Below are 17,551 nucleotides of genomic sequence, written 5' to 3'. Positions count from 1 at the left end.
GGAAGCCTCTTCTCTGACCATTCATGACACGAGAACGGGATTCATCGCCACCATACCAACCAGGTGATGTGACGTGATGGGCTGGGAACCAGTCTCAACGTAAACGTGCGCATTGCTGCAGCTTAGATGACGAGGATCCGTCGAGTCCACGACGTCGTTTCGCCCTCGCCATAAAACCCCTCCACCCCCTTGGCACACTTCACGAACGAGGACGCCTTCGTTGCAATGGAATGATGAGGGCCCCAAATCGCAAGGGATGGATTGCCTCTTCTTGGGTACGTCCCATACGTCCCACAAGGCCTTTGGTTGGAATGGATGGGCATTCCAACCCATTCTGACCTCGAGTCGGTAAAGACCCCAACGAAAGAACTCGTCGAGGGCGACTTGTTCCAAGCCTTCGAGCCCAGCTCCACGACTTCGTCTGTGAAAATGAAGATGCTAACAGGTGCAAGCGCTGCAGTCCCGAGGCTCCCATGCGGTCGTGAACGATTCGATCACGGTCGCAGTGTTCAGGAACACAAGTGGTTTCTTTGTCCCCGCCCATTCCAACCCACAAACTCCAGTTTGTGTCGAAAAACGCATTTTCCAATCTACAATGGTCTCTGCACGTCTTGCTCTCGTTATGCCGTCCGCTGCAGGTGCTGTGCTGTCGCCAATGGACACGTATTCGTGCCAGCCGCTGGTCCCCGACGTTGACTACGACCACAAGGGGTTCACTCAAGTGATCCGTCGGCCGACGCCCGAGGAATGTTGTCAGCTCTGCCGATCCCAAGAGCGATTCTGTGATGTGTTTGTGTGGACGCCCGACAACGGCGGCGAATGTTCGCTCAATACTGTGGTTTTCCCACTCGTCCAAGTGCACCGCCCTGGAGTCCAGTCGTCGCTGCTTTCTCCATGCCGATGCACAAACGGCACGGGGTGTGAAGTCCCGACGGGGGTCTGCAACAGTTGCATGTCGGGGGGGACCTGCTTCAACGTCACAGGCGGTGCCTGCACTCATGCGGGTGGCAAAATATGCAACGCGACAGTGCCTACGACAACGATCGCCGCGGCAGCCTCGACGCCCATTCCATCCCCTTCGCAAAGCTCGACCACGACAGTTGTCGCGTCTGGCGCTGTAATTCTAAGCGCTGTGGTTACTTCTGTGGCAACGTCGTAGCCACTGTCACGATAACCCACAATGTGTGCACTCTTCATTCGTTTAAGCGGCCACAGGACTGCAGCCACTCGCTCGACAACACAATGCAACCATGGCTGCGAACGAACTTATTCCCTTAACGAGCGAAACCCCTATTTTTAATTGCTAATTGCTAATTTATCATAAAAAGATCTTTATAATAAAAGTACTTTAAAAAAAAAGTTAATAATAAATTAACGGAAGGTGGGGATTACGTCAAGTCTTCATGGCCCTTATGGATTGACAGTGAGCTACACACATGCCAAGTTGGCCATAACGCAAACAATGGTCCATGCAAAACCCTTGGTGCGTCACCCTTGGGTAGACGTCTGCGCGAGGCGCCGTGCCTTCGCCATCGAACACGTCCGAGTGGACGACGGGCTTGGCATTGTTGTTTACTACATACCTCGGGTCGGCCGTGCGACATTGCGGACGTCATGTCGACGTCGCCGCTACGTACTCGCCTGTGCCTGCGATGCCGTCGCGCTGTTCGCACCATGCGTAGGGGGCGGGCACGTTTTGCAACATGCATACGTCAGCACGCCAAGGTTGGACTTGGAGGTGGCTACGGCGTTGCCAAATCCCACGCGGGCTAGCAGTACCATCGACCGCCGACCCTACGAGGGCCAGCGAGACTACCATGCGACACCGGGTTGCTCCGACGCAAGATGTACAACGCGCACCATGGCCGACACGGCGCACAGGTTGAGATTGGACGGTTGAAAGTAGATGAGGATTGTGTGGGAGTGGACCTCGACCACTTTTGGAAAACACTTGTGGCAAGAGGAGGTTTTGAGCATCGACATTCTCGGCGCCGTGGCCGACGCCGTTCCCTCGGACTCGCTCACGCATGACTCGATCTCGGCGCAATACGTGCAGGGTGCCTACGCTTCAGCTGCAGCGACTTCGCCGTCACATGAACTTGCTAGGCTACCAGTCGCAAATCAGTACCATTGTCTAACGTACAACCATGAAACAGATTTCGCACGCTCGAGCGGTCAGCACGACGTCGCGCCGTGGATCCATGCGCCCGCATCACGTCCTGGTGGACTTTGCCAGGTCGACTGGAACGAGTCCCCGGCGTCGTTCGCGGGCTCTGTCCCCCGATCCACCGACAACCTCGTTGCATCCACACATGGGGGGGCGGTGTCAGCAAGAGGAACGTCATGTGGATCACGATCGTGCCCAGAACACGCAATCATCCATCGTTCCAAGGTGCATGGGTGCCTCGCGGTCGCAACCAGTCTCTCTTCATGGACACCACCCGCACACTCTGCTGTTGCACAAGATGCCCCAAGTCCCTTGTTCGTGGTGTGCAAACGTTGGTTCCAGCCCCTCTCACACCCCCACACTTACTTACCCCCCACCCCTGCAACACGACCGACACCAGAGGGACGCTGGTGGCGTGCATGGCCTCCAAGCCATCGATGCTTACAAGTGCTTCACCCCCCAAGAGGTTCCCATCGGGCTGTCGGCATTGCATGCAGTGTTCGCTATAGTGTGCGGGATTTCATGGTTTATGTGGACCTGCCCAAGGGTTGTCAGATTGAGTTACACGCTTCCCGACCCTGCAAAGTGAATAGGCGTCGTCCATGGCGAGCATCATGGCAGCACTTGGCGACACAGGAGGAGGGGAGGACGTTTGGGCGCAAAGGATCTCCAACTCGTGCGCCAAGACCCCATGGCCTGAGCACCTACTGTCGCTGGTACGACTTGGAAAACGACACCCGGATGCGACCGTCGTTGAACGTAAAGTTGTCGAGGGCAATCATGGCATCAAACGCTTCTTCGATCGTGCCCATTTCAAGAAGCACCATCTTGGGCTGCTTGGCAATCGGGTGGACTTTTTTCACGACGCCCCACTCGGCAAACATGCGAAGGAGCCGCGACGACGCGACCGTATCACCCGGCTGCAGCTGCATCGAGACCGGGATGCCCGAGATATGGAGCAACGTCGTGGCCGGGACGACCTCCGACAGCGGCCGCTTGCGGTACCGATGGTACGGCGTGTTGGAAAAGTCGCGCGTGTTTTGAATTTCAAACTCGTCTGCATCCGGCCGGGGCATGACCACCGTCAAATGCCTCGAAAAATCCACGCGGAGCTTCCGACCGCAGAGCACGACACCGTCCGTGTGGTCCCGCGCCGACTGCGCATGGCGCTCGTCGACAAACTGAATGAGCGCCGAGTCTGCCTTGCGAAACATAACTTTGACGCGAATGACGTCGCCAAAGCATCCAAACAACGTAAACAAACTGTGGCATTTCTACCGCCGCCATGAGAGCCACACGTGGCCGATCAAGATGCACGCGACCTTACCACGAAATGCGGCTCCAAGTTGCTGCAAATGAGAACGCTGGATCGACCGCGATAGTCTTCGCCGCCGACTACGTCGCCGCGATCGCGACTCCGACTGCGCCGGTCTCGGCTGCGACGGGATCCCGACCGCGTGTCGCCGCGCATGTCCTCTCGATGAAACGGAGCGTTGGGTGCTTGGTACGGGCCTCCACCACCGCCATGCAGAGGCTGGTGCGATGCAAACTCGCGGCCATTCCGAGAGTCCACCGAGACAGGGTCGAAGCCACCCCTTCTCGGCACGTCCCCGAGCATTCCCCGCGCGGGTGGCTCCCCCACCTGCTCGGCAGGGTCGACCGACGGCAAGTTCGGGTTGAAGTAGTCGCGCATTTTGTCGTTGTTGCACTGCACGTTGAGCGACTTGTGCGTTGACATTTGAATGTGCAGCGTATTGCACCCCGTGTAAATTTCGCGTCCGTTCAGGGCGCCCAGCGCCGTCTCGGCCATCTCGGCCGTCTGCAACTGGACGAGTGCTCGGAACTCGCCGCGCTGCATGAACGTGACAATCTTCATCACGGTGCCGTACTTGGAAAACACTTGGTGCAGCACGTCGACATTGACGGGGTACTCCATCTTGGAGATGGACACCATCAAGATGGTGTTCTTCCCCGAGAACGGCGCCGGCGCCGCCGACGCTGGATACGACGAGGGCGGCGGCGGTTGCCCTCGCGGGTCGAACGATGCATTTGGTGAGCGGCGATGATCGTACGAGCTATAGGCGGAAGCAGGTCCGGGACGGTCAAAGGATCGCCGGTCGAACGAAGACGATGGAGGCGGCCCGGACATGTAGGAAGATGGTGGATGGCGATCAAAGGAAGAAGTGGCTGGAGCGTTGCGATCGTAGGAAGAAGTGGAAGGGGGCGCGCGCGAATCGTACGGCGGAGCATTGCCGCGACCACCAACGCTGCCTTGGTAGCGTGGAGGTCCTTCATGGCGTCGGTCAAACTCGGACGATTGTGGAGGTGGAGCACGGGAGCGGTCGTATGTCGAAGGAGACGAGTGTCCGCCTCGGCGGTAATCGTATGAGTTCAAAGAAGGCGGAGGGCCCAAGTCGCTGCGACGGTCGACACCAGAAGACGACGGAGGATAGCGATCTGAGCGAGATTCGGAACGCGGACGGTCATACGTCGATGATTGTTGCTGCGGCGGTGGGCGTGAGGAAGAAGACGGGCCATTGTTGTAGCTGTTGCGAGAGGAAGATTGTGGAGGACCAGAGGATGAGGTATGTGAAGAGGAAGCGTACGAATCGCGACTCGGAGGTGCATATGAGAACACGACCTTCTGTCCCCGGAGAAGTGCATCACGTTTTTGATAGAACGTCACGAGGTTCGTCGCCGAGTCCAAGTCGGGCAAGTGCACAAGCGCTTCGTTCTTCGAAGGGGACAAGACGCACTTTTCCACGGTCGCAAACGGACCCACAAGTGCCAGGAGTTCGCTCTCGAGACAGTCGTTAGGAAGGCCGCGCACAACGATCGCCCGGGACGGATTGCTGTTGCTACCTCCATCCTCACTCTGTCGATAGCGCTTCTGATCATTCATCTCACCGGAGTTCCCTCCATACTGTCGTTTGCCTGAAGATGGCACTCCTCCTCCATGCTGCGGGTACGACATCGTGCTGCTGCCTCAAAGGTGTGGCTGCACTTGGGACGAGTTGTTCTCTCAAAAACAGTATTCACTTCCAGAGACCTACTATAGAAGAGATGGCATAGTAGTCCTAGTAGTAGTACTACGCCAACGGTCCAATAAATTATTCATTCACTATTATCCAATCAAATCATGACAAATTGCATTCGGGACACTGTAGTCGGAGCGCGAAGAAAACACACAAACGAGAAGAGTTGCCGACGGCATCCACAGGTTACAGCGTTGATGCCGACAAAGACATGGCGAACCTTCCCCACACGCCATAGAGGCGTTCCCCCGGCTTTACTCCATCTCATTAGCATGAAATGTCGCAAATGTCACAACTGACCGTTGGGTACGCCTCGACCACGGACATCGCGCGTTGGCATTCCAACTGCACCAACGAGACACACAGATGTCGCGCGCGCCAACCTCTCGCAATGCATATGTAAGCACACACATCGCATATTTCTAGCGTCACCTGCCCGCACGACTGCTACATGGGTAAAGTGTGATGGCAGCTGTGATTTGTTCAAAACGGCTGGTCGTGGAGGGTCATAAAATGAACGCACTTGGCGACGTTTTGCATTGCAATGCTAAATTCAAGTTTCCCGTGATATGTCGACAATGAAATATTGCATCATATCCTTGGCCACTTCGTCGGGGATTCGTCCGGTTGCGAATCGTATCCGGAGGTTGAAGTAACGTTACGTGGAGATTATCCGGATTACCCACGTTGACCGCGAATGAACGGCCATATCTCCACGGAAAGCGTGTTGTGTCCATCGCATTCGTCGCCACGATGCTCGTGGACCTCATGGACCGGTGGGTGTGGTGGCTGATGTCGTACCTGTGGACGTTCACGTGGTATGGTATGCTTACGGTGCTTGGCGTCTCCACACTGGTTGTGTCGTTGGGGGATTACGTACTCACGTTTGCCCTGCGCGTTGGTGCCTCCTCGATCGTTGGTCCCTCTATCAGTATTCGATGGTCTTTCCTGCAGGGCTCGTTAGTTGTGGAGAACGTCGTGCTGTCTCCGTCCACGTTGGATCCTCAAATCACGCCGTACCTCCCTGCCACCGTGGACAAATCAACACTTCGCCGCTTGTCGCTGACGGTGCCCATTTTCACATTTCTGCTCAAGGCAATCACACGCCAGCTCGACGCACTTCCAACGTGGGGCTTGGAAATCGACGGGCTCCATGTTGCACTCCAGATTGACCCTGCCATGAAGTGGCGATGGAAAGTACAGGACAACAAGGAGCGGTTTGCCGCCGCCGTCGCTGACGCCAAACACGCGCGTCTGCAGCTCCTTCAAGCGCACACTATGCTTATCCTGCATAAACTAGCATCTCTCGCCGTGGCACCTCATCCTTCGACTCCCACCAAGACTGCTAGTCCCTCGTCGTCTGCGAGTTTCCACGAAGTCGTTGTGGATGCCATTGCCCAGAAAGTCCAGGTCTCGTTCACGAACATCGCAGTGGTGTTGTACGCCCCTATTACAGGATCAATGACGTTCCAATGGTCGGCGTTTCGACTGTGTACTTCGCGAGTTTTGGACCCCCTGCTAGAATCGCGACAGATCGAGTTGCTTGGCGTCGGCATGGCCATTAATCCGCAAGAAGTCAAGGCCAGCCTCACCAGATCGTCCGCCACCTACGCCTTGGATCCATTCGACCTGCGCATTGTTGCCGAATATGCACCGGTGATGCAAGGCCTCCTGAAGACGAACAAAGACGTGAATGTCACAGTCGAGTGCCCTCAGCTTCAACTCGCCATTGAGCCGGCTCAAATGGTGACGCTAAATGCAATCTTAGTGCCTATGGCCGACCACGCAATTTGGAGTGCTCAAGCGACGCTGGCAGATCAATTCCACTGCACCGAAATTGCCGATCCAGTCGCGTACATGGCCGATTACAAGGGCCACATCGAGTACACCAAGCTTGGAGTCGTGCAAAAGGTGCGGATGGCGCTGCACCGTCAGTTGTCTGCCCTTCTTGGCCGATCTGTCGAAATCGACGAAATAGAAGAAGAAAAACACCGTTTAGCTCGGTTGGTAGCGGTGGAAGCCAAGAGTCTGGTCATGGACTTGATCGCGCTACGTCGCGACGCCATGGAGTGGTCGATTCCGTCATTTGGAGACGCATTGCCCCACGTCTCAAGCAAGACGAAAGCGGCAGCCGACTTGGAGAAGTTCCTGGTCACCCCTATTGAGCATTACCTGCCGAAGACGACTCCCTCCCCGCCCTTCTTGAACGAACTGGCGGTCGTCGTAGCAATGGATCACGTGAGTGTGCAGTGCTGGTCGAGTCATGCTGCCCCGTTGGTGGAGTTTTACTTGGACAACATGGCCACGACCGTGAAAACGACCCCTGCTACCATGGTACTCGACCTCGTCGTCCGCAGCATTGGGCTGCAGGACCTGCGCAACTCATCAGCCAACGTCTACCCACATATCCTGGGACGCAACCCCGACTGCAATGACATGATCCGCGTGGGGTATCGTGTCGAGTCGGGGGACACCGCCGACAGCAACGCAACCTCCAACACGACAGTGACCTTTGTCATGGCGAACTTTTCGTTTTTGCTTATCACAAGTCCGCTATTCGAAGCATTGAAGGCCTTGACCCTGGACGAGGACGAAGACGTGCTCGTGTGGAAAGAAGACGAAGTTCCGCCACCGCCGCCGCCGCCTGTTGTGTACGCCACGCAAGTGGACGGCCTTTACAATCCAACGTTGCTTCAAAGCATGGGGCTCGACGCGACCATACAACTCAAGGGGTGCGAACTGTGCTTGCTCGCCGACCCGTCTTCGTTTCAATCGCACATTCTCGCGCTCACGTGCGACGTGGACGTGTCTGCCCAAAGCAACCACGGCGGCTTTGAATCGATCACGATTGCCATGTCGGACGTTGCGCTCCAGCCATGCAAGGTGCAAACGACAGTCGACGGTATTGATCTGGAGCTTCCCGGTCTTCGAACGCTGCTCGAACTTGAAGGCGACGGTGTCGACGTCGAAGTGCACTACGAGATGCGTCTGCCTCCCCGACCTCAAGCACTGGACGACCCCACCAAGGTGACGCAGTCGGCATCCGCGGTAAAAGCCGAAACAAAGCGGGCATGGGGGGTGCTCAAGAAAGCCATGGACGATGGAAATTTGCCCAATGCGTCGACGTCGGTGGTGGCTGTAGGCGGCCCGCCAGCTCTTCCCGCCGTTTCCAACTCCACGGACCAAGACACTGTGGTGGCCGAGCGAACACTTCGCCTGAAAGTGTCGGACTTTGCCTTAAACGTGTCCAAGGAAGACATTGGATTGTTTGGCGCGATTCAAGCGCGACTGGGCGACCAGATGGAGGTGTCAGTGGAGATTGTGGAAGCCGCGCAAGAAAAGGGAAAGCGAGTTGCCGAAGCGCGCAAGCGGCGCTTGCAAGAAGAACAGACGACTCGGTTGCGACAGCAATTCGACGCACTCGATACGGACGGCGGCGGATCGCTCGACCATGGCGAGCTGATGCAGCTCGTCCAGCTTCTCGTAGCAGACATGGGCCTGACGACAGATGAGGCGCAGCTGTGCCACGACACCCTCGTGAAGCAAGTCGACACAGACCAGAGCGGGGACGTGAGTTTTGACGAATTTGAAGCCGCGCTGAACCCCAAGGAGCCCCCGTACGTGCTTCTCCACGAAGGAACTGTCCAGCTGACGGCGCAAGAGTACTCGAACCCGCGGCTGCGACGCAACCACGTACCTAGGGTGCATCGTGCGTCGGGCCTTCCCGTACACTTGAAGGACTCCGCAGTGTTTGCTGTTTTTTGGAAAAAGTACGAGATGCAGACAGGTGCGACAAGGACGTCGTTGCAGCAACAGTCGCCGCGCGTCGTCCAAGAAAAGATGATTCGCGTGTTCAAGAGCTACGAGTACGCTCAAGAGACGTGGAATGTGTTGGTGAACCCGAGGTTGAAGCCTGCCGAACAGTGCCCTTGGTTGATTCTGCCACACGAAGTGGCTGGCGCGGGCGTATCCCAGTTTGAAAAGATGTTGACCAAGGACGGTGGCGGCACGTTGGACAAAGCTGCCGCATCTGCGCTGAAAGCGTCGACGTCCCCTGTGACCGGCATCGACTTGGCCCAGTACGCGCAAACTCCGGTCACGATCCGGACCGAACTGCACACGGAATTTGGCGGGTTTTACTTTCGCATGGTAGACAAGATGCTCCCAGCCCACACGCCGGCCCTCGAGTTTGCTTTGGAAGATGTCCAACTCCATGGAATCGTCACGACCAAAGAGAACAACATGAAGCAAGCGATAGACTCGGCCGTGCTCACGTTCCACACAGCCCTGTATTGCAAGTACTACAACACGTCGGCCCGGCAGCTCGAGCCCTTTATCGAGTACTACCCTCTTCAAATGGCCATCAAGAAGGAACCCGACCAAGATATGGCATGTTACCTCGTGTCGGACTACCATTTGCAAATGAATGTGACGGCGACGTTCATGAAGGTGCTGACCGCCACCCAAGCTGCCTTTTACGACGCTACGTCGAGCCACGACGCTGTCGAGCGCGAACACATCAAGGTGCTGAAGGGACTTTGCTGGATCTGCAATGAAGTCGGTACGCCGTTTACGTACTACGTGCAGTCGCGGCAGGCCACGCTTGTCGAACTGGCGTCGGAAAAAGTCACGGTGCACTCGCTGCACTATGCGGTTTGCCGCTTGCTTAACGAAGAGGAAGACTTGAAGGGCGCGATGGCGGAGAACATGAAGGAGAAGGAAATGCGCGCGGCGTTCCGGGCCGCTGACAAGGACCACAGTGGCGAACTGGAGCGTGACGAAGTACATGAGGTGTTGCGATCGGTGCTCAAGTCGTACGACGAATTGACGTCGGCGGAAATCGACAAACAAGTCGAAGCGTTTATGCTGCTGGCGGACTCGGATGGGTCGGGAACCGTCAGCTGGAAGGAGTTTCAACTAGCGCTAGCCAAGACTCGCACGGTGGCGCAGCGCACGCTCAGCATCGAAATCGACGGATACGAGCCGATCCATGGGCTCGCGCTGGACGGATTGGGTGAAGACATGGTCGTCGAACTCATTCCCCGCATCACAATCCCCTTCATCTACGACGACGTCGAGAGCATGTACAACGCAGGCAAGACGTACTTGACGCAAGAGGAGGTGTCGGTGGACGACTTGAACCGCGGCGTCCACCTCATGCACTTGGTGGAGGAGCAAAAGCCCGGCTACAGCTGGACCCGGTCGTTTTTGGACACCCATGAGCCCAACTTTTGTCCGCGGCTGCTGGCGGTGCATATCACAGTCGACAACACACACGGGATGACTGTCACAATCAAGACGGCCGAATATATTCGAAACGAAACAGCGAAAGTGACGCAAGTCCTCTTGCACGACGACGGCATGGCCGTGTCGGATCTGAATCCTGCGCAGGAGGGTGTGATGGAGCGGTTTGTCACGATTGCCCCGTACTCGAACTACAGCATCCCATTGCCACTGATCGAGCACGGCTTTTTCCGCATTCGACAAGTTGGCGAGGAGTCGTGGAGCAATGCCCTCCCCCTGACGGTCTGGCCCGGTCGCCAAACGCGTCAGAGTGTGACGAAGCACATCAACATTGACGACCAACCGACCACAATTGAGCGGATCGGCGACAGCGCTTGGGCCATTGTACTGCGGCCGCAGCTGATTGTGCAAAACACACTGCCGTGTGTGCTCGAGTACATGATCGTCCAGCACGAAGACGTGTACAAGGACGGCGTGGGCGGACCTGGGGCCAACAACGTCACGATCTCCCGCGTGGACAAGGATTGGTGGTTCTCAAGCATCAACGAGATCAACGGCCGGCACATGACAATCGCTAGCGGCGCAACGATGCAAGTGTCTGGCTTGAATCTGAGCGAGCCAGCATATATGAAGGTCCGGCTGATGGTGACCGAAGGAGAGCCCGTGGGAGACTGGTTTCCGACCTTTCAAGTTCCAATCACTGCCGCCGCCGAGGACAAGTTCAACTTTACGTCGTCCATGGAGATTCCCCACGGACCGACCGTTCAGGTGAAGCACTCGTGGTCCACCAAGCACCAAATCCCGCGCACGATGGAGTTTTACGTCCCGTTTTGGATACAAAACCGATCGGGTCTCGACTTACGCTACAAAATCTCAAACGGCAACCATTGCACGTGGGACGAGCACGCTGCGTACTTTGGCCGTGGGTTCCACACCGTCCCTTTGCTTGTCCAAGCGCCTCCGACGAAAGCTTCGTTGGCCGTGCTGCCGTACCAACCCACACCACACGACAACGACTTTCAGGACCACCTGTTGCCGCCCAAGGGCAACGTGTCCGGCGAGGTCGGGCCGAAAGTCCGCAAGTACCTCCCCGACTTCAAAGCACTCAAGTTTTCGCAGCCTGTCGACATTTCCGCGGTCGGCACGTATAGCGAACTCTCGTGTGGCACGACCGATTGTGTGTTGGGGTACGAGATTGCAGCCGCGCCGAGTCAGTTTGAGCTGTCGAAAGTTGTCGTGATCTTGCCGAGATATGTTGTGGTTAACCACGTTGACCGTCCGCTCCAGTTTACTCCGCTCACGGTCACAAAATTCCTTCCCGTCGACGTGGCTAAAATCAACGTCATGCTCAAGCCTCAGGACGCATTGATTGTGTACCGCTTTGTCGGGAAAGAGAAGCACGTGCCAGCCTTGCGCTGCCGCGATGCTTTGGTGCATAAATCGTGGACAGAGCCAGGACCGTGGGCACCGCCCGTGCCGCTAAACCTCAAGCAATCTACCTGCATGTGGCTCCGCAGCCCCCTCGGCGCGGCGCCATACATTGAAATGGACGTGCAGCCCAGCGGTTCGTACACCCAACGTCATGTTTGGTTGTGACTTGTGTGTGTAGGAGCCACGTCGGCGACGACGTTTGTGCTGGTGAAGGACCGGACGTTGTCTCCCGCGATTCGCATTGAAAACCGATCGACGCAATATGCCCTGCGCTATGTCCAACTAGGAGTGAAACACGCGCAGGAACGAGTGGTACCCCCGATGCGGTGGCATTCTTATGCGTGGGACAGCCCGTTTGAAGCGGATCTCAAGCTCAAAGTGTATGTGGGGTCGTCCCACTCGACGCTGCACGTCGACTTGATGCACATGACCAAGCTCAGCACGCTATCTCCGGACGGCGGACGCACACAACTCCATGGCGAAGTCTACATCGATGGCAATACGCGCGTCCTCGCCGTTGGCGACGAGCCTGTGTTCCAGGAGCATCGGCGTCTTGCCGACGACGACGTGTTTCGCGACATGCTGCTCGACGTCGGCCTCCACGGCATTGGTATCACAATGGTGGACAGCACGCCGCATGAAGTGATGAACTTGACTCTGGACGGGCTCCACGTGATGTCCCCGGCCCACTCGAACTGCATGACGTACGATCTGCACCACTTTCAAATTGACGACATGACGGTTCGCCCGATGTTTCCCGTCGTGATTTGTCCGACCGATTCAGGATACAACAGTCACAAGAAAGAAGGTGCGGGACGAGAGGGTTGTTGCCTGGATGCGTTGTTTTTTCATGCAGTCGCGTGCGTAGGATGGCTGGTGGAAGACGGTGAGCATCCGTGGTTCCACATGGTTGTCGACAGCTACACGGACGGGAGCATGATGATCCTCGACGAATTCATTGTGGCGATGGGGAGCCTCGACATCAAGTTGAATCTGGACTACATTTTGCACCTCTTGGACGTGTTTTGGTCGATTTTGTACCCGCCGCAAACGGCCGATGAAGTCGAATTGGCTGGCAAGATTGCAGTCGAGCAACTCCTCCACCGACGCCTCGAGGTCCCGGACGCGGCCATGCTGGGTCAGCTCATGTACTTCAAGCACTGCGACATTGAACCGTATCGGTTGAACGTGGTGCTCCACTCTGCACCAGAAGACTCGGAGTCGGGGCTGTCCAAGATGCTCGGCAGCACGGCCGGCAGCATCATTGGCGGCATTGCCCACATCGCGCCCGAGTTTGTCATTCGGGGCATCACGCGCGACGACCGGTTCATCTACTACGACGACTTTTTGTGGAACACGGTCATTTACGACACGATTGTCGGAAGCTGCATCAGTCAATGGTACAAGGTTGTGGGCAGCATTGAAGTGCTGGGCGACCCCGTTGGACTGTTGCACGAGGTGCGCGATCGACAGAGTCGATGCCGTCTTGTCTAACTTTGAATGTGTTTAGTTTACAGACGGGTTGGCGCTGGCCGTGCGGCAGACAAAGCGTGACTTCAAAGGCAAGAGCCGACACAAGGGTCAGGGAGCAGTGACGTTGATGCAAACCTTGATTGGCGCTCCCAGTGAAGCGATTGGGAAGGCGAGCAACGGCGTGGGTGACATTTTGAAGAAGGCTACCCATTTTGAAAGCCAAGAGAGCGAGTCGGAGCCGCGCCATTTGCCCGAAGGCATGCTCCAAAGCGGCATTGTGCTCGGAAAGACTTTGGCGCATGGGGTGTCTGGCCTCGTGACGAAACCGATGGACGGAATGAAAGAAAATGGGTTTGGCGGGTTTGCCAAGGGCGTCGGTCAAGGGGCGGTCGGGCTGGTCGCGTCACCGTTCATCGGCGTCCTCGGAGTGGTCGAAAAACTGAGTCAGTCGGTGCACAACACGACCCACTTGATGGACGAGAAGCATTTTGAAGGCACGCGGCGAATCGCCCGCAAAGGCGCGCTCAAATCGATAGAAGATTCGCCGCTCCTGGCTGAAATGGAAATCCTCGTTGTCAAAGTGACTGGCGTTCCGCTCAAGTCCAACGTCAAAGTGTATGTGGGGCTGCACGAGCTCGTCCCCGGCGACGCGCTGACGCCCATTTCCAAGCGAATCGGCAAAGAAGTGGACAAATTCAAATCCAAAATCAAGCGGCACGCGATGGGGGTCGCCGACCTGAACCAGTCGCGCATTGTGGACGTGACCAACCTCGACATGGTGTTGGTGTTCAATGTGGTGCACAAGCGCAAGCCGCTGCCGCGCAAGTTGCTCGGAAAATTGTACTTGACGATGGAAGAAGTGTACGAAAAGTTTTCCGCCATGCCAAAGCGATTCAAGTGCAATGCGACGATTAAAGACCACCTCAAGACGCGCAAAGTGCACCACGGGTCGATCTTTGAACAGAGTTTGGACCCGCCCAAGCCCAGCAAATCCAAATCGCCCGCGTTGACAACGCATGAGGCAGGGTGGGAACAAGCGTTCCAGCGCGCGGCGACGATTTTTGAAGAGGAGAGCCGAGCCAGCTACGTGTCGGAGACGGTCCCCCACCAAACCAGTCAGTCCCAAGTGAGCACTGGTAGCTTCAGTGCGAGCGAGTCGCGAGAGCATGCCAAGTTGCCCAAGGAAGCGCCAGTCGCATTTCCGCTCGTCGAGGCGGACGAAGGCACCCCCGTCCTGCACTTGAGTTTGCGCTACTTCAACACAATGCGATCGTAGGGTAATCGCCACTGAAAACGAAAATTCGTTGCTTCCAGCACCGAGTCGACCGATGTGGCCGCGCTGCTGGAGGGACGTTTTTGTCTGATCGTAATGGATGGGTCGAGTTGGGGATGCTGCCTCGGCCCGTAGGAGCGCCGAGGCATCGTCCTGCACCCATACCATTGCTCCAGCACCCACACCGGCGTTGCATGTGAGCATTTTCCGCCACCCCAAGCGAATGCATGTGTACCCAAACCCAGCCGGCTCGGCGACGCGATTCCATGCGACGGAGCTGACGCAACTTGTTCCGAACACATCCTCGACGCACTGACTGGTGGGTGGCCGACCCATCCACGTTCGTTTCAAGGCAACAGATCCACCCGAGGCTCGAGCGCAGGACAAACTCAGAAAGCAGCAGCTCGAGCGGAGAGATGGTACTCTTGGCAAGACGCGTGGAGCCATTACGTGCACACCCATGTCCAATCAGTCCACAACGGAAGGCGCAGAGCCGGTCGGCTTTGGGTGCTAGCAAATCAACTGGGAGGGATCTGCGCAAGTCACGATGTAATGCCCAGTGGTCGCGCCGGCCGGGAATCGCCACCTCTGTCGCGTCGACAGGCGCCGCACGCGGTGGCGCTTTTGCCCCCCCTCGGCCCAACCAATTATCTTGGTATCAACATATTTGACGAATTCTCCATAGAACTTCAAGTATGTCAATTGGTTGACGGCTCTCACATATCTGTCAAAATAATGCACTATATTCCACTGACACTTGATATTTGTATTTCGACCAATGTAATGTAGTTGGTCATTTTAACCCATCCGGGATAGGTATGCTTTGTCAGTCAATAATATATACGGCCCGTCAAAATTCTGACAACGAAGAGCACCAAGCCAAGCTTGAGCTGCACCCAGGTGCATATCAATCGACCACTTCCCTTGCGCGGCGGCGCGACGAAGAGTGGGATCGTCGCCTCGGACCCGTTCCACGCAGTGCGTTGTCGTCGCCGCACGGTGGCGACATGCATTTCCCTTTCGAGGCAATTGACCATGGGCCTGCCGCCGCTGCCGCTGCCACCCAACTACTTTCTCCAACCGCCGCTGCAGCCGCACGATGTCGACAAGTACTTTCGCCTGGCCGAAGTAACCACACGTGACGTGGTATGTGCCGTTAGCCGATCCATCGATGGAAACCCGTCCACCTCATGTTGCCGTTGTAGATCGCAGCAGCGCAGCTAGATGGGGGCGTCGTCCAGTGGACTCCAGCAGGAGTTGTCGAACGGCCAACGATGACGAACCGAGTCGGCGTGCCGCCAGGTCGTGGCGCGTGCACCATCTACAAAGGGTCGAACCCGACCGCTCCACCCGGCGTCATCTCGTATATGGCCACGATGGAGCTAGAAGCGACGTTGGCGGAAATCACGACGCTGTTTGCCGCGTCTACACAGGAGGAGCTCCATCAATTTCGCCGCACCCTTGCCCAAGACGCACACGAAATTCACCTGCTGTACGCGCTGGCGACGCCAACACCCGACTTTCCCAATCGCCTCGTTGCGATCCGATACTACCTCATGAAGTCCGCCGTTCCAGCTCTGTCGCGGCCGCGCGACTACTGCTGCCTCGAAGTACACGCCGTCGACACGTTGTCCGCATCTGACGTTTGTGGCGTAGAGCAACTTGGATTTTGATATTAACGGCAAGCGCGGGTTTGCGCGGTCCATGCGGTCCATCGATCTGGCGTGTGTCCCGACGTTCGAAGAGTCGTTCAATATCGTCCGTGGCTACCAACATGGCGGGGGGTTTGTCTTTGTCGAGACCGACGCCCCCGGCGTCCTGTCGGCGGTGCAGCTGCAACAAGTCGACTTGAAAGGCAAACTCCCGACGTGGCTCATTGATCTCCGGATCAAGCTGTGGTGCCGCGGGTTTCACGCCATCGCGCAGCTCGTCAGCGAAAGCCGCATGGACGAGCAAGAGTTCCTCCTGGACCACGAGGTCGTGTCCAAGTCGAGCCGGCGGCACTGCGTCGTATGCCTCACCAAATTTCGACTTGTGTTCAAACCCCCCGCGCGATGTCGGAAATGCGGCGAGGTCATGTGCCACAAGTGCGCCCCGCTCTGGTCTGTGCGCACCAAGGGTGGCCAAGTGCGTCGCATTCGCGTGTGCCAGTTGTGTTCGCGCAACTCGCACCCGTTGCAGTCGCAGTCAAGTTCGCAGGAAGCGGTCGAGATGGTGATGCTCGGTCCGGAAGATGTCGAGGACAAGGACGGTGGCGGCAGCGACGAACTCACGTGGCGGCAGCGACGAACTCACGACCGCGCGGTGGTCGTTGGATGAATCCGAAGCCTCCGCCGCGGCCAACATGATGGAGTCGCTGACGTCGTCGGCCGATCGGCTGTGATATCGATGGCACTTGATGATGTCGCTATTGCGTAAAGATAGCGAGCGAGCTTGCTATTGTGCTAGAAAGTAATGTATTCGTCCCGAAAGGAGCCGTCCAGGTCTCCTACTCAGCCAAGCCTCCGACGCCACCACCTGCTCCTGTTGCCGGTATTGCGGAGGTGGCGCAGATCTTCATGGCCATGGCGCTGGTACGTAGATGAACAGGGGCATCGCAGTCATCTCCGTCGTTGCAAAAGTCACAGCCAACGAGACTGTTGCAAAGGACAAGAGAGAGTTGTTATTTGTATCGTGGACGATTCAACATGCAGCTGCAGTCGACATGGTGTCGCGGACGTGGCTGCGGTCTAGCCGAACGGAGGAGTCGTCGCTTCCGAGCAGCGCATCATCGACTCTGGAGCGTCAACGGCACGAACGTCATCTGGCCTGCAGGATTCGCAGTCAGGATTCCAAGGGCCTATCGTGCATGACGATTCAGCTATCCCTCGCATGGGTCGCCAACTTCGTCAACGGATGTGTTAGCACGTCCACGACCTTGCGCATCGA

The 17,551-nt window shown here is 57.0% G+C and overlaps 4 protein-coding genes across 4 annotated transcripts; 3 read left to right on the top strand and 1 right to left on the bottom strand.

Moving 5' to 3' along the window:
* Positions 1 to 568: 568 nt before the first annotated feature.
* Positions 569 to 2,138, top strand: H310_03689 (hypothetical protein; the record flags this gene model as incomplete). Its single annotated transcript, XM_008867650.1, has 5 exons — positions 569 to 937; positions 1,683 to 1,725; positions 1,774 to 1,847; positions 1,907 to 2,057; positions 2,107 to 2,138. Exons 1-5 carry the CDS (start codon positions 596 to 598, stop codon positions 2,136 to 2,138), a joined length of 642 nt encoding a protein of 213 aa, XP_008865872.1. The 5' UTR covers positions 569 to 595.
* Positions 2,139 to 2,668: 530 nt separating this feature from the next.
* Positions 2,669 to 5,176, bottom strand: H310_03688 (hypothetical protein). Its single transcript, XM_008867649.1, has 2 exons — positions 3,495 to 5,176; positions 2,669 to 3,441 (listed from the first exon to the last, which is right to left on the bottom strand). Exons 1-2 carry the CDS (start codon positions 5,139 to 5,141, stop codon positions 2,872 to 2,874), a joined length of 2,217 nt encoding a protein of 738 aa, XP_008865871.1. The 5' UTR covers positions 5,142 to 5,176; the 3' UTR covers positions 2,669 to 2,871.
* Positions 5,177 to 5,921: 745 nt separating this feature from the next.
* Positions 5,922 to 14,809, top strand: H310_03687 (hypothetical protein). The gene is made up of 4 exons (XM_008867648.1): positions 5,922 to 12,010; positions 12,056 to 12,685; positions 12,746 to 13,335; positions 13,388 to 14,809. Exons 1-4 carry the CDS (start codon positions 5,956 to 5,958, stop codon positions 14,624 to 14,626), a joined length of 8,514 nt encoding a protein of 2,837 aa, XP_008865870.1. The 5' UTR covers positions 5,922 to 5,955; the 3' UTR covers positions 14,627 to 14,809.
* Positions 14,810 to 15,488: 679 nt separating this feature from the next.
* On the top strand, positions 15,489 to 17,123 carry H310_03686 (hypothetical protein). The gene is made up of 3 exons (XM_008867647.1): positions 15,489 to 15,769; positions 15,829 to 16,233; positions 16,280 to 17,123. Exons 1-3 carry the CDS (start codon positions 15,659 to 15,661, stop codon positions 16,940 to 16,942), a joined length of 1,179 nt encoding a protein of 392 aa, XP_008865869.1. The 5' UTR covers positions 15,489 to 15,658; the 3' UTR covers positions 16,943 to 17,123.
* Positions 17,124 to 17,551: the final 428 nt, after the last annotated feature.

The sequence above is a fragment of the Aphanomyces invadans genome (assembly GCF_000520115.1).
Source record: "Aphanomyces invadans strain NJM9701 unplaced genomic scaffold supercont1.5, whole genome shotgun sequence".
Classification (NCBI taxonomy): Eukaryota; Oomycota; class Saprolegniomycetes; order Saprolegniales; family Verrucalvaceae; genus Aphanomyces; species Aphanomyces invadans.
The sequence above is the reverse complement of the archived record's forward strand: the minus strand, read 5'-3'. Positions and strand labels throughout refer to the sequence as shown.

What these genes read in the sequence shown, in the direction of transcription:
- H310_03688 (XM_008867649.1), bottom strand. Translation starts at nt 5,141, where the DNA reads ATGTCGTACCCGCAGCATGGAGGAGGAGTGCCATCTTCAGGCAAACGA. An exon ending in ACTTGGAGCCGCATTTCGTG is followed by an intron (nt 3,442 to 3,494) that starts GTAAGGTCGCGT and finishes TGGCGGCGGTAG; the next exon opens with AAATGCCACAGTTTGTTTAC.
- H310_03687 (XM_008867648.1), top strand. Translation starts at nt 5,956, where the DNA reads ATGCTCGTGGACCTCATGGACCGGTGGGTGTGGTGGCTGATGTCGTAC. An exon ending in AATGGACGTGCAGCCCAGCG is followed by an intron (nt 12,011 to 12,055) that starts GTTCGTACACCC and finishes TTGTGTGTGTAG; the next exon opens with GAGCCACGTCGGCGACGACG. An exon ending in CCGTTGGACTGTTGCACGAG is followed by an intron (nt 13,336 to 13,387) that starts GTGCGCGATCGA and finishes GAATGTGTTTAG; the next exon opens with TTTACAGACGGGTTGGCGCT.
- H310_03686 (XM_008867647.1), top strand. Translation starts at nt 15,659, where the DNA reads ATGGGCCTGCCGCCGCTGCCGCTGCCACCCAACTACTTTCTCCAACCG. An exon ending in AAGTAACCACACGTGACGTG is followed by an intron (nt 15,770 to 15,828) that starts GTATGTGCCGTT and finishes TTGCCGTTGTAG; the next exon opens with ATCGCAGCAGCGCAGCTAGA. An exon ending in GCGACTACTGCTGCCTCGAA is followed by an intron (nt 16,234 to 16,279) that starts GTACACGCCGTC and finishes TTTGTGGCGTAG; the next exon opens with AGCAACTTGGATTTTGATAT.